The sequence below is a fragment of the Dendrobates tinctorius genome, unplaced genomic scaffold, assembly GCF_039654945.1.
Source record: "Dendrobates tinctorius isolate UK_male_01 unplaced genomic scaffold, ASM3965494v1 ptg000144l, whole genome shotgun sequence".
Classification (NCBI taxonomy): domain Eukaryota; kingdom Metazoa; phylum Chordata; class Amphibia; order Anura; family Dendrobatidae; genus Dendrobates; species Dendrobates tinctorius.
In genome coordinates, this window is record NW_027361811.1 from 4,291,753 (window position 1) to 4,304,995 (window position 13,243).

The 13,243-nt window shown below is 43.9% G+C and overlaps 1 protein-coding gene across 1 annotated transcript in view; it reads left to right on the forward strand.

The window, feature by feature from the left end:
* LOC141049459 (fructose-1,6-bisphosphatase isozyme 2) overlaps positions 1–13,243 on the forward strand; it is a 62,904-nt gene that overhangs the window by 21,209 nt on the left and 28,452 nt on the right. Inside the window, exons 3-5 of the mRNA XM_073545935.1 lie at positions 1,206–1,298; positions 4,851–4,991; positions 5,085–5,222. Coding sequence (XP_073402036.1) covers positions 1,206–1,298; positions 4,851–4,991; positions 5,085–5,222 — 372 coding nt within the window. The remainder of the gene's footprint in view (positions 1–1,205; positions 1,299–4,850; positions 4,992–5,084; positions 5,223–13,243) is intronic.

Consider the following 13,243-nt stretch of genomic DNA (forward strand, 5'->3'; position numbering starts at 1 on the left):
TTTGCGGCTATAAGATGTGGCCACTGACTTTTGAGGCTTATCTACAGCATTCTGTAATGCTGTAGATAAGCCCCCGATCTGACCTGAAAGATAAAAAAAATAAGTTATTTTTATACTTATCCAGGGGCGGTCCGGTCCGATGGGTGTCACAGGTCTGGGTCCGGTGCCTCCCATCTTCATACGATGTTGTCATCTTCCTTGCTTCGTGCCGCGCACCTGCGCAGGCATACTCATCTGCCCTGTTGAGGGCAGAACTGCGCACTGGGAAAGGTCGGAGAGGGCGAGGCCCAGCCCCTGCGAACTGCAGTACTTAGCTCTTCTCTCAACAGGGCAGATCAGTACACCTGTGCAGGTGCGCGGCACGAAGCAAGGAAGATGACATCGCATGAAGATGGGAGGCGCCGGGACCTGCGACACCCATTGGACCAGACCCACCCCCAGGTGAGTATAATAAAACTTATTTTTCTCTTTCAGGTCAGACCGGGGACTTATCTACAGCATTCTAGAATGCTGTAGATAAGCCCTGAAGGGCAGTGGCCGCACCTTATAGCGGCAAAATGAGGTGACAGATTCCCTTTAATTTAAATGTACCAGTACGTCATATTATCAGTTACCAACATGTGGCACTGCTGCCTAAGATGACTAATATACTCTAAAGGCTTTTTCTTTCAACTACAATCCTCAGCATTGAAATTGCAGCACCAAGAAGCCGTGGAATTATTGTGATCACGGGATCGATGTTTAGGATATGATGAAAAATGTAAACAACATTTTCAAAACATTTTTTACTTACTCAGTAGTGAAACCAAAATAAATGAACTGAAGTATAATATGGAATACATGCATTGCGTAGGAGCATGTTCACACTGGCCATTAAACTGGCAAAACCTAGGCTAGAAAAAAAATGAACATGCAAGAGTTGGGCCTCCCTTTCTTTGAGCTGGGTATTACATTTATTTACCTCCCATAGCTAGTCGGGCACCGGTCCTACTTGTCCCATATTCACATTGCAGTCATTTTTGACACATGGCAAGGTTTTATACTAGAGATTAGGACTGTCCTGATTGAGTACACCTTGGCACTGGCATGGGATGGCTTTCACACTGTTTGAAAAAAAAAATCAAAAACAGTGTTTCCGAAGTATAACACTGTACCTATATTTTGCCCAAAAAACGACAATCTATTAATATAATTGTTTCTTTCAGGGTAAATATGTTGTGTGTTTTGATCCTCTTGATGGTTCTTCCAACATAGACTGCTTAGCTTCAATTGGAACAATATTCGCTATTTACCGAAAGGTGAGCTTATGTACTAGCTTAAGGTCATTGGACTTTGGCTATCATTCTGTTTTCCTTGCATTGTGGGAAAGAGGACAATGTCTAGCTTAATAGCATAAGATACACTGAAAGGTCATAAGTATGAGTGCTCGCATGGAATAGTTCATGTCCCTAGATGCCATGCTTTGAAGACCTTACTTTTTGCAGCAGCGAATATAGATTTTCCTGCACCTGATGCAAAAATTCCATTTGGCGCCTCCTCCTATACATAGCTTAAGCGATTTAAGTAGTCTTTTGTGACGGCTCATACGCGTTTTGCATACTAAGGTCACGTTCACACGTTCAGTATTTGGTCAGTGTTTTACATCAGTGTTTGTATAGGGCTGCACAGCATTATTGGCATCCCTTCATTTCTTTCATATACTGTACAATATGTTCAGAAATTGAATGGAAATGTACCAAAGATATATCCTCAGGATTTTGTTTATTGGTGGTCCAAAGTAATACAACAATAAAACATTGTCTTTCAACGAAGAAACAGAATAAACAGCATGTGTAGCAATAAAGGAACACCTGATTAATATTTGGTTGCACACCATTTGGCATTGATGAAAGCCTCCAAACGTTTCTTGTAGCCGTCTATAAGCTTCTTGCACTTCTCAGCTGGTATTTTCTCCCACTCTTCCTTTGCAGTTTGTTCAAGCTCTTGAATGTTTGCAGGGTTCTTTTTCCCAGTGGCAGATTTCAGCTCACCCCAAAGATTTTCAATGGGATTGAGGTCAGTACATTGCTGGCCATTTTAAAATGGTCCATTTTTTATTTTTCAACCATTCCTGTGTACTTTGGGTCATTATCTTGGTGGAGGACACATGATCTTCGACTCAAACCAAGTTTTCTTACACTGGTAAGGACACTTTGCTTTAAAATCTTTTGATAATTCTCTGATTTCATGATTCTTGTGATATTGTCAAGGCCTCCAGTGCTAGACACAGCAAAGCAACCCCACAGCATTATGGATCCTCCACCATGCTTAACTATTGATAGGATATTATTTTCCTTATAAGCTTCATTGTGACATGTGTAAACAAACTGTTGTTTTGCATTGCCAAAAAGCTCTATTTTTGTTTCCTCTGTCCAAAGAACATTTTCCCAGAAGAAATGTGGTTTGTCAAGGTAATCTTTTGGCAAAGATCAATTGTTCCTTTTCATGTCTTTTTTTATTTATTTTACTCATTTATATAGCGCCATTAATTCCACAGTGCTTTACACACATTATTGGCACTGTCCCCGATGGGGTTCACAATCTAAATTCTCTATCAGTATGTCTTTTGAATGTGGGAGGAAACCAGAGTATCTGAAGGAAACCCACACAAACACGGGGAGAACAAACTCCTTGCAGACATTGTCCTTGGTGGGATTTGAACCCAGGACCCCAGCGCTGCAAGGCTGCAGCGCTAACCACTGAGCCACCGTGCCACCCTTTTCTTCAGCAATGGTTTCTTTCTTGGCCTTCACACATAAAGCTCTGCTTGGTTTAGTGTGCGGGGTATGGTACTTGTTGAAACATGACCAAAGACAGTTCCAGGTTGGCCTTCAAGTCTTTGGATGTTTGACATGGTGTTTTTTCCACGATTCAAACCAACCTTCGAAGACATCTCTTGTCAATTTTCCTCTTTCCCCAACATCCAGGGCGGTTCTTGACAGTACCATGCTTGGCAGACTTCTTAATAACATTGCACACTGTTAAAACTGGGATACCAAGATCTTTGGAGATGGCCTTATACCATTGAAAGTTTTGTGTTTGCTAATACAGTTCTGATGTTCTCATACAGCTCCTTTTGTCTTCACCATTGTGACAAATGAACAGGGCCTACTATGTGGATTTTAAAAAACTGAAGTCATCATTCATTGGCAATTCATGTCACATGGGCACTGACAATTAATCACAGGTGATTCTCATTTGTGATTTACAACAGGTGAGTCATAATGTGTTTCCATACTAATTTAATGTAAAGGGTGCCAATACCAGTGGAACAGCAAGCTTTAGGTTTTTGTATTTTTCCCTCCCATTGTTTTTTCTTTTAAGTTATTGTTCATCATTTGCTCTTTCGTATCTAACACGAATATCCTATACAAAAAAAACTGTACCACTTGATTCTTTTTTTCAGGAGATATTGCACATCATGTACTTAAACGTTATGAGTGCCAATAACAATTAGCAGGACTGTAAGCCAAAACAAGGAGTGGGTGAAAAATGCAGAAGTGGTGCACATGTTTCTATTACATTTTTCCTATGATTGCTCAACTCCAGATTTTGCCTTGCAATTACTGACCAAACAATGAACGTGTGAACGTGTCCTTAGCTACATGCCAATTAGCTGTTCTTCCTTATGCTCTCAATGTTCAGTAAAAAACTACTGCAAAATCCTTTTTTATTGCTTTTGGTCTCCCTTGCAAGTCTCACTTCATTACTGGCTTTAGCTCTTCTAACGCTTTCCCTGCATTTCCTGCAGACGACATTATATTCTTTTTTTTTTTATACATGCTCCCCTCTTTCCATTTAATATACAATTCTTTTCCTTTTTAACAAGTGTTTATCTTTTGTGTTCATCCATCCTGGACTCTTTAAATGCTTCCAACTCTTCTTTCTTTTCTGGATTGTTACTGATTTTGCAGTGAGAATTTAATTTAGCAAAATTTCCCAACCTACGTGGACATTTCTGTCCTTTAGAATATCCAGCCATTGGACCTTTCCTACCCTATTTCTAAGTCCACTAAAATTTGCCTGTCTTGGCTCATCTTCTTCCACTTGTAATCCAAAATTTGAGGATGACATGATCGCCGCCTCCTGAATTCCCAGCCACGTTTACTTCCTCAACCATTTCCTCCCTGTTGGTAAAAATTGGGTCCAAGATTGCAGTTCTCAGCAACTTTTAAACACCAACCAACCATTTATGACTATGTATGTCTTTAAAAGATAAGACAGCTGAGCTCTTTATGACCCCAATGTGCTACTCAATAGAGAAAAATAATATTTTGAAGCTCAATTTGAAGTGCATTGGGGATTGATGCACCTACAACTTTCATACTCCACACTGTTTGCCGAACAAGCAGCACCCTCCCCTGACTGATTGACAGCTCAGCGGCCAGTGTACCAGAGCCAATGACTAGTCATTCAGCCAAGGGAGGATGATGCTAGTCCTGAGAATACAGTGGAAACTGAAAAGTTGTAAGTGGATCGTCACACCCTTCTGCACTTCCAGACACGACTCCGAAAATTGCAATTTCTGCCTTCTCGCGAAGCACTTTGGGGTCATAAAGGAATTGACTGGTTTATCTTTTAAAGGACTACACAATCATATAAAGAGCTTGTGGGTAAAAGTTACTGTCAGGTTCCCTTTTACATATCTTCAGACGTATTCTGTATTTCTCAATGTTTTTACTTCGGTAAAGACTCAAATTGACAGTGGTTATCATATAAATTTCAAATGTTCTACATAAACTAGTATTACTGTGGGGGTTTACATGAAGATAGGACTCATACTTTGCTTATATGTCTGGCTTATTTCTCAGACAACAGACACAGAACCTTGTGATGAGGATGCTCTACAGCCTGGCCGAAACATTGTAGCAGCTGGCTATGCTTTGTATGGAAGTGCAACCCTTGTAGCGCTCTCTACAGGCCAGGGAGTGGACTGCTTCATGCTAGATCCTGTAAGTATGGCAAAATGTTGGTATGGACATAGCACATAAAGTAAGTGATGATGATTAAATTGGGTTTGATTGTTCATTGCTTTTTTATTGCAGGCACTGGGAGAATTTGTTCTGGTTGACAGGAATGTTAAACTAAAGAAGAAAGGAAAAATTTACAGTCTCAATGAGGGATATGCAAAATACTTTGATCCTGCCGTTACAGAGTACATACAGAACAAGAAGTTTCCTCCAGTAAGAAAGTTACTACTTCATATCCATATTATAATTTATAAAAGTCTGCACTATCTAAGTAATCCAATACTGATAAATAAGCCGTGATGTCATAAATAAGTCTCTCGCATTTTTGCATACAGTTCACTTGAACTGGCAAGTGTATGTATGTATTTATTTATTTTACTCGCTTATATCGCGCCATTAATTTCCATCGTGTTTACAGCCCTCATCACTTTCCCCTATCCCTCTCCCTATCAGTATGTCTTTGGAGTGTAGAAGGAAACCAAAGTACCAGGGGAGTCCAAAGCAAACACGGGGAGAACATACAAATTCACTAATATTCTTGGATCTGTGGATTGTGCGCCTTTCCTCAAATTCCATCCAAGAGATTCTATGGGGCTTAATTCAGGTAACTGTGACAATCAGTCTTGGATCTTGTAGGACTTCTTCTGAAAACAACCCTTGGAGGACTTTGGGGTATGCTTTGAGATCATTGTCCTGTTGGAAGGTTCAATGGCATCCAAACTTCAGCTTCCTCACAGAAGGCATGAAATTTTCTGCTAAGATTTCCTGATGGAATCCATCTTGCCCTTAACACACTGCAGCTTTCCAGTGCCAGAGAAAGCAAAGCAGTACCACAGCATCACCGAGCCACCGTGATGCTTCACTGGAGGCAGAGTGTTCATTTCAGTCATTCTTGTTTCTACAGATTTACTAATGATCCATGAGACCAAATAGTTACAGAAAACAGAATCCTCAAACTTCTGTAGCTAATTTATATGATTTTGATCATAATGGAGCTGACTTTTCTTGTGTCTTTGGGTCTGTAGAGGTGTACGTTTTGGTGTCTGGGCATGAAAACCTCCAGTGCTTAGTATACGTCTTAATGTGCAAGTTCAAACCTCAGTGTTCTATCACCAAATCTTGCTGCATGTTATTTTTACAGTGACTTGAACGTTTTTGATTATCTGGCTCCTCGGGAAAGATAAGGCAGAATGGGTGCAGCTAGGAGAAGCCCGGACATGACAGGAGTTTGAAATTAGGAGGTAGAGAAAGGGTTAATGATAGTTATAGCACATAGTCATGAAGAGGGGGGGAGGGGGTGTGGGTTAAAAGAACAGTTCACACAAGGGACATTAGGTTTTCACTGGGCAAAAGTTATAGGGGGAGGAGTAGTGCAGGTTACCTTTATAAAGAAGAGGAGGACTCAGGAACAACGCTTCTTCCAAGGATTCAAGACCAATGAACCTTCCTCCCCCTCTTAATTTTGGTGACGTAATTGATCAAATTTGGTAATGTGGCAAGTCAGGGATGGCCTTGGCTAATTGGGGTTTGAGCACGTCAGAGGGATAGTGACCCTTAATCAGTGTGGTTAGTTCTCACTGGAACGGTTTCCGGGGAACAGAGAAACTGTTATGTGGGCAGTACTATGACAGTTTGTCAACCCTGAGTTGGAGAGGTGCGACTGGGGAGTGTTTCAGTTTGTTCTGCCCAGTGTTTTTTCTGGTTGGCCTGTGATGGCTATTTTTTTTGCCACATACAGACATTGTGGCCTGTGTACCTTTTTAACTTTGAACTTGCAAACTATGCTTCCAACTGTATTTCTAGGAACGTTCAATTCCTAATTCCTAATCTTTTTATATCCTTTTTCTTGTTTGTGTAAGACAATGATCTCTTCTTTTAATATCAAGAGAGTGATCGACAAAGTTAACAGGTAATTAGTCAAACATCACAATCAACAAACCCTCACCAATCCAGATATTTCCTGTGTTTTATGTCCAGCAGACCTTTTGCAACTAATGAAGCTTCTCGATAAGTTGCCTGTGGCTTGCTTCCTGAGATAATACCTGATGTGCATATACAGGGGCTGAGTTACTCTGCAAACTGCAGTAGTCATTAAAAGTAGCACTTTTTGCTGAATTTGGAGAAACCACTTGTTTTATCTGTTTTGAGCTTTTTAAATTGTTTTTGTTTGTAATAAACTTATACTGCAATGGGGTTGAATAATTTTGATTGCAGTTGTGTAGAGATGGGCGAACCCAAACAGTAGAGTTCAAGGACCGTGCCAAACACGTATTGGCCGTGCACGTACCCCTAACACGGACTTCTCCAGTGATCTGTGTGACAGCGCGAGAAACACCAGCGGCTCTGAACGGCGGTAAGTTAGTTACCACCGGTCAGAGCACTACCGTTCCCACGCTATGGGGTTAGTAATGGGGGAGTCTTAAGAACACCTCTTCATTACTATCCTATGGGCTTGATGTCAGCAGAGATAAAACAGCTGACATCAACCCCAAACCTGTTACCCCACTTGCCACTGCACCAGGACAAGTGTGAAGAGCCAGGCAAAACAACTAATTGATGTGACATTTCTGGAGCGGCTGCAGGCTGCTATTTTTAGGCTGGGGGGAGGGCAATATCAGTGACCACTTACCAGACAGAATACCAACCTCCAGCTGTCTGCTTTAGCTTGGCTGATTGTCAAAAAAATGACAGGGAACCCACAATGTTTTTTTTTAATTATTTATTTAAATAATTAAAAAAAAATGCTGTGGGACCCCTCTATTCTTGATAACCAGCCATGATATAGCTGTCAGCTGAGGGTTAAAGCCCCCAGCTGTCAGTTTTGCCTGCGCTGATTATCAAAATTAGAAAGGTCCCCAGTTTTTTTTCTTTTTTAATTTTATTTGTTTATTGCACAAGCACTGTTACCAGCAACAGCAGGCGTACACCGATGAGAGTAGTACGGATGTTCGGGAGCCCCATTCATCTGAATGGGGCCCAGGTTTGGGTTTGTGTACCGTTCTGGTACCCGAACGAAACTTTTTTTTTAAGACGTTTGGCTGGACTCAAACATCCACGGGTTCACCCATCACTACAGCTGTATATTCTGTGCTTTCTAACACTAGTATCAAAGGGAAATTCCAGCTAGTTTATCTCTATTATGTCATAGAGGGAACCCTAGGCTGTCTGCCAGGCTCGTGCCGACTTCTCATTTCACAAAGTGAAAGTTATGAGACTATGTAAATTAATGTTCTTAAGGATTAAAGTTAGAAATCGAAAGCATGGGGTTTTCCAGATCCTTTATTATAAAAGTGTATTTTTTTCAATTACAAAATTTATTATTTGATTAATTACTCTTATTATAAACAAGGTCCAAATTAATTGTCTTGTTCTATTCTGAGCAGCTGAAAAACTAATATAACTTCATTCTAACCTGATCGTCTACAGTTTTACAGCGCACAGGCTACAAACTGTTGTAAAACCGTCTATATTCTGTTGATGGACTGATTTCTTATTTTAAGTGCCTGGACTCTTTAATGAAATACAGTAATCTATTAAAAAGTTACAAAAAAAATCCGATACTCTATTGTGTAGAGAGAAATTTTAGAGGGAACCTGTCATTAGTTTCTTCCTGCACAAACCAAGGGCAGCATGAATCAGATGTTAGCTGCACAATTGTAGTCATGTATGTTTTCCTCGAAAACACTATGGTATTTCAATAAAAATATGATTTAATTAAAAAGCCGGCTGCGTACAATGGGGAGACACCTGACTATGGCATGGCATCAGGGCTCATCAGGTCTCTCCATATGATCCCTGGCCGGCATTTCAAGCTATGCTTTCTCTGAAATGCCACGGCATTTCATACTAATATCTACTTGGCTTCAACCGCATTGCCAAGCTGTTATTCATGCTCCCTGTGGTTCAAACAGCATGAATCTAAGTAAAGATTTCCTTTAAAGAGACTGCCAGCACAGAACGACTGTTCAAACCAAGCACAGGTGCTCTGTGCTCCATGGCGGGGCCAATGCTTTAACTTAGGGGCAGACACAGGCAACTTGGGACCTCTGTGCTAGAAATGTGTGTGGGTCCCCCTCCTTTTATGGATAAAAAGATATATATATATATATATATATATATATATATATATATATACAGTGTGTATATTGTAAGGTAGCGCTGTCATTCGGGTAGGGGATACTCGCTTGGCAGCCAAATAAACACATCTGGCACAGGTTTTCCATAAAACAATCACAGTCCATGCGGTTTATTTAGGCATCATAAACCATGACCAGCAACATAAAGTTCATATTAACAGCATAGTGTCCATGACAGAGCTTCACTCTGTTATCCCTGTGGTCACACAGGTTGTGCCATGTCCAGCACACAGGCTCTCTTAGCCTCACAGTTATATCCCCTTTCTGGGTTTACCTCATGGCTGCTTCACCATGCTGCAGACGTCCATTCCCTCCAGGGAACTATCAGGCACGTGCAGCCATTAACACAGCGTTCACTTGCTGTCAGGAAGACAGCCCCATCTCTCTCAAATGGGACCTTCCAAAACGGACCAACCGGGTCCCTGCATTCACTCCATGTGACCTACCCTGGCCACCTTATATGGTCTGTAGCCAAGCCCACCGGGTCACATGGCTATGACCTCATCACAGGTCCTTCAACCACTCATACACACTTTACAGTAGCGTTCTTAAACACACCCCCTGGGTGGGTTTGTAGGTAACTGGTCCTGCCCATCTCACCAGCTACCTGGAGACTTCCCAAAACACATTGAAACAGCACCTCAGCAGTATCACTGCTGATCAACTCACACATAAGTCTCCATCCCAAGGACACCCACCTTGAGATACATAACGGTCATTCAGTATTCTGCCACTCATCCTCTCTCCTGGGACATCAACACAGCGCCCCCTAGCGGACACAGTGGTCACTACACCACATACCTCCCCAGTCTGTTCAAACTTGTGGTGTTGAACACACAACATTACACCAGGATCTCGAGACCGGGCACTCATTGCACCTTGCCCCACAGGTCGAGAGAGCCGTCTCCATCTGTCATACGGCCTCATCCCTACGTTAGGCCTCCCCCGCCCCCAGCGGTCAGAATATCGGTTGTTGTCTTTGACCCTCCAGTCACGGTCTGTCTGCATTGTAAGACACTGTTTAGTCACCATCCTTTCTCTATCTAAGCGTCTTGTAACAAATGGTACCCCACCACGTCTAAGTTTGCTTTTCAGTGCATTAACCTCACAGTTCGTTGCACCTGCTGCCTCTGTAACATCTTCCAGTTCACACTGTAATCTACGGTGCCACGTATTGGCACGTTGAGCCTCTTTCTCTGCTTCTTCCACCTGGCGTTTCAGCTGTTTCAAACGCACATTATTTCCCTCCACCAGGTCTTTGTACTGCTCAGAACTACGTCTTTCCTCATCCATTTGCCTTAGTACAACCTTCAGTTTTTTCTCCGTACGACGTACTTGTTTGCTTGCAGATTGTCGCACTTTAATTTCCGCATCAAGCTGTTCCTCTAGTAGTGCAACCTTTGCTTCTAACTCCTTATTCTGGCGAACTAATTGCTGACGGGCACTCTCATTCTTCTGAGCATTGCTACATTCTGTCTTCAGATAAGCATTCATCTGGTCAACCTGAAGTGTGGCCTTTCTCAGCCTGTCATTGGCTAATTCAACGTTGCCGTGTTCTTCCACAACTTCTTCTTCAAGCTGAGCAATGCGAGACTCTAACCGCCTCTTTTCTTCCAAAGCCAGAGCATCTTTACCACTGTTGTTGGCAATCACATCAGCCAGTTCATCTCTTTCCTGCTGTGCTTGCCTTTTAGCATGCTCCACAGCAGCAAGCTTCTCTTTCATATGGATCATCTCTGCTTCCATACTCTCCAGTTTCTTCTTGTCTTCACTCTGTTTATCAGTCGGGCCTGGCCGCTGTAAGTCTTCGTCCCATTTCTTCTCTCGCAGAAGGCCTCTTACAGTTTCTGTTAAAACTCCTACTTCTTCTCTGAGGGACTTATTCAGACCTTGCCACGATGCCAGGTGACCTTTTGAGCTCAAAGACTTCTTTCTCTAGCTCATCTAGTCTGTGCTCCCTCTCTCTCTCAGAGCCACAGTCACCCCTAGAGTCTGAGTCACGTCGATCATCCAAGAGAACCCTCCAGTTACCCTCTGACCGTGTGTCCACTCCAGTCGTCTCATCTCCCAGCCCACCATCCGTCATGTCGCGAGACAACAGGTCCGTAAGTTGGGCAGATGTACCCCTTCTTCCGGTCACTTCTACAACTGACCTGTCCAGCTTAGCAGGCGTCACCGTCACAATGTCTGCTAACCCAACAGTAGGAACGTCTCCATCCTCCTGCCATACATCATTAAACAAGACAAAGTCCCAACCCCTCTCAAAGGTATGCACTAAGTTTGGTGGCATACTACCTCCTTGACACTTAACCCCCTTTGTCATTTCCATCATGACTCTGTCCACCGTATAGTTCACAATGACCCCATGGTCGCAGCGAACTCTGACGTTTTTCTCAGTCAGCGATAAAATGAGCGGAGTTCCTGTCAGAGTCACCTGACTCTTTGAGTCCAGCCTACCAGAGACTCCTTCCCAGTGCAGCATCACGGTACACACCAGTGGCCTGTTGTTGTCTGGAAAATACATGCCGCACTCCTCAAAAGACATATACACACACTGCGGTTCCCCAGACATGTCCACTGAGGTACCCAGTGCTGCTGTCACGGGGGCTTAGTTCAACTAAGGCTGAAATACCCGGGGCCCCTGTGGTGTCCCTTTTACTAGGGGAAACCCTGTCTGACCCTCAACCCAGGGTTTTTGCTGAAGGTGCAAATGCCTGAGCCTCCGACCTTTCCTTATCTCCTGCTCAGCCCTGCACTTAACCCTCCACCCTCCACCCAGTGAGGAGTCACACCACCAAAGCTCCCACACATATAATGACAGACAGGGAGAACTTAAACTGCACTGCGCCACACACACACACAGGAATAAACAGTAATGTGAACAGGGCACAACTAAACACAAATATGGGAAGGAGAAAGGATAACGACGGATCATACGACACCAGATATGAATCTCTCTCTCTTGAACACCTCCACTCCAGACCGGAACCACTTGGTATGAAACACAAGCTATAATCGGCGACGCCCATATGCCAGTAAGACTATTTAAAGACCGTGGGCGTGACTAACCTTCCAACCTGGTCTCCAGCAGGATTAACCCCCGAGAGCCTGAAGATCAAGCCGGCGCCACTGAGGCTATAGTGGCTGGAGGTGGAACTACCTCTGCCTGCCGGACGCTGTGGTGTGAACAGCGTCCGACATGACAGCTGCCCCTTTTGCAAACTCAGCCCTTTCTGGACCACCATCTCAATTTGGGTCACCGCCCCCCTCGGGGACTCCACCCCCTTTTGGGCTACCACCCCAATTTGGGTCACCGCCCCCTTCTGGGACTCAACCCCCTTTTGGGCTACCACCCTGATTTGGGCCACCGCCCCCTTTCGGGATCTCCCCATGTCCGTTCTACCGGTCTCCTTAGACAGCAGTTCACACAACACAGTTTATGTCTCTTACGATACCACACAAGTCCTTGCTGGCACCACCACAGCTCCTGCTGTCACCGATCACCGACACCACCGGCTGCCGTTCACACACAGCTGCTGGTGTCACCTTCGTAACCGTGCCGAGTTACAGGAAGCCGCTTGTCCCCTTCGTAACCCCGCCGAGTTACAGAAACCTGCTTGTCACCTTCTTGACTCCCACTGGGCCACCGCAGGCTGAGTTGAGAAAAGAGAAAAAAAAACACACCACACAAAACTCACGTGTCCTGTCTGTGTGCTATTCAGGACATTTTGTCTCTGCCTGAGAACGTCCAACACACAGGGTGCACCGGGTGCTATTCAGGGAGCCGACCCTCCTCCCAGGGTTTCCCAACACACCGGCCTCACCAGGTCCAGGGGCTCAGCGGGTGCTCTTCAGGACATCCGTCTCCGCCTGAGACTGCCCAACACTCATGCCTCACCAGGTTCAAGGTCATACCACGTGCTCCAGGGATCCGATTCTTCTCCCAGAAACTCCCAACACTGACCCACCAGGACCTTGCTCACTGAGCCCTCCAGGTACACAGTCTTTCTCACTGACCCAGGTCAGTACAACATGAACACCTGTCCGTTACCTGTGTCGGCCACACAGGTCCTCGGGTACCTCATATCCGCAGAGGCA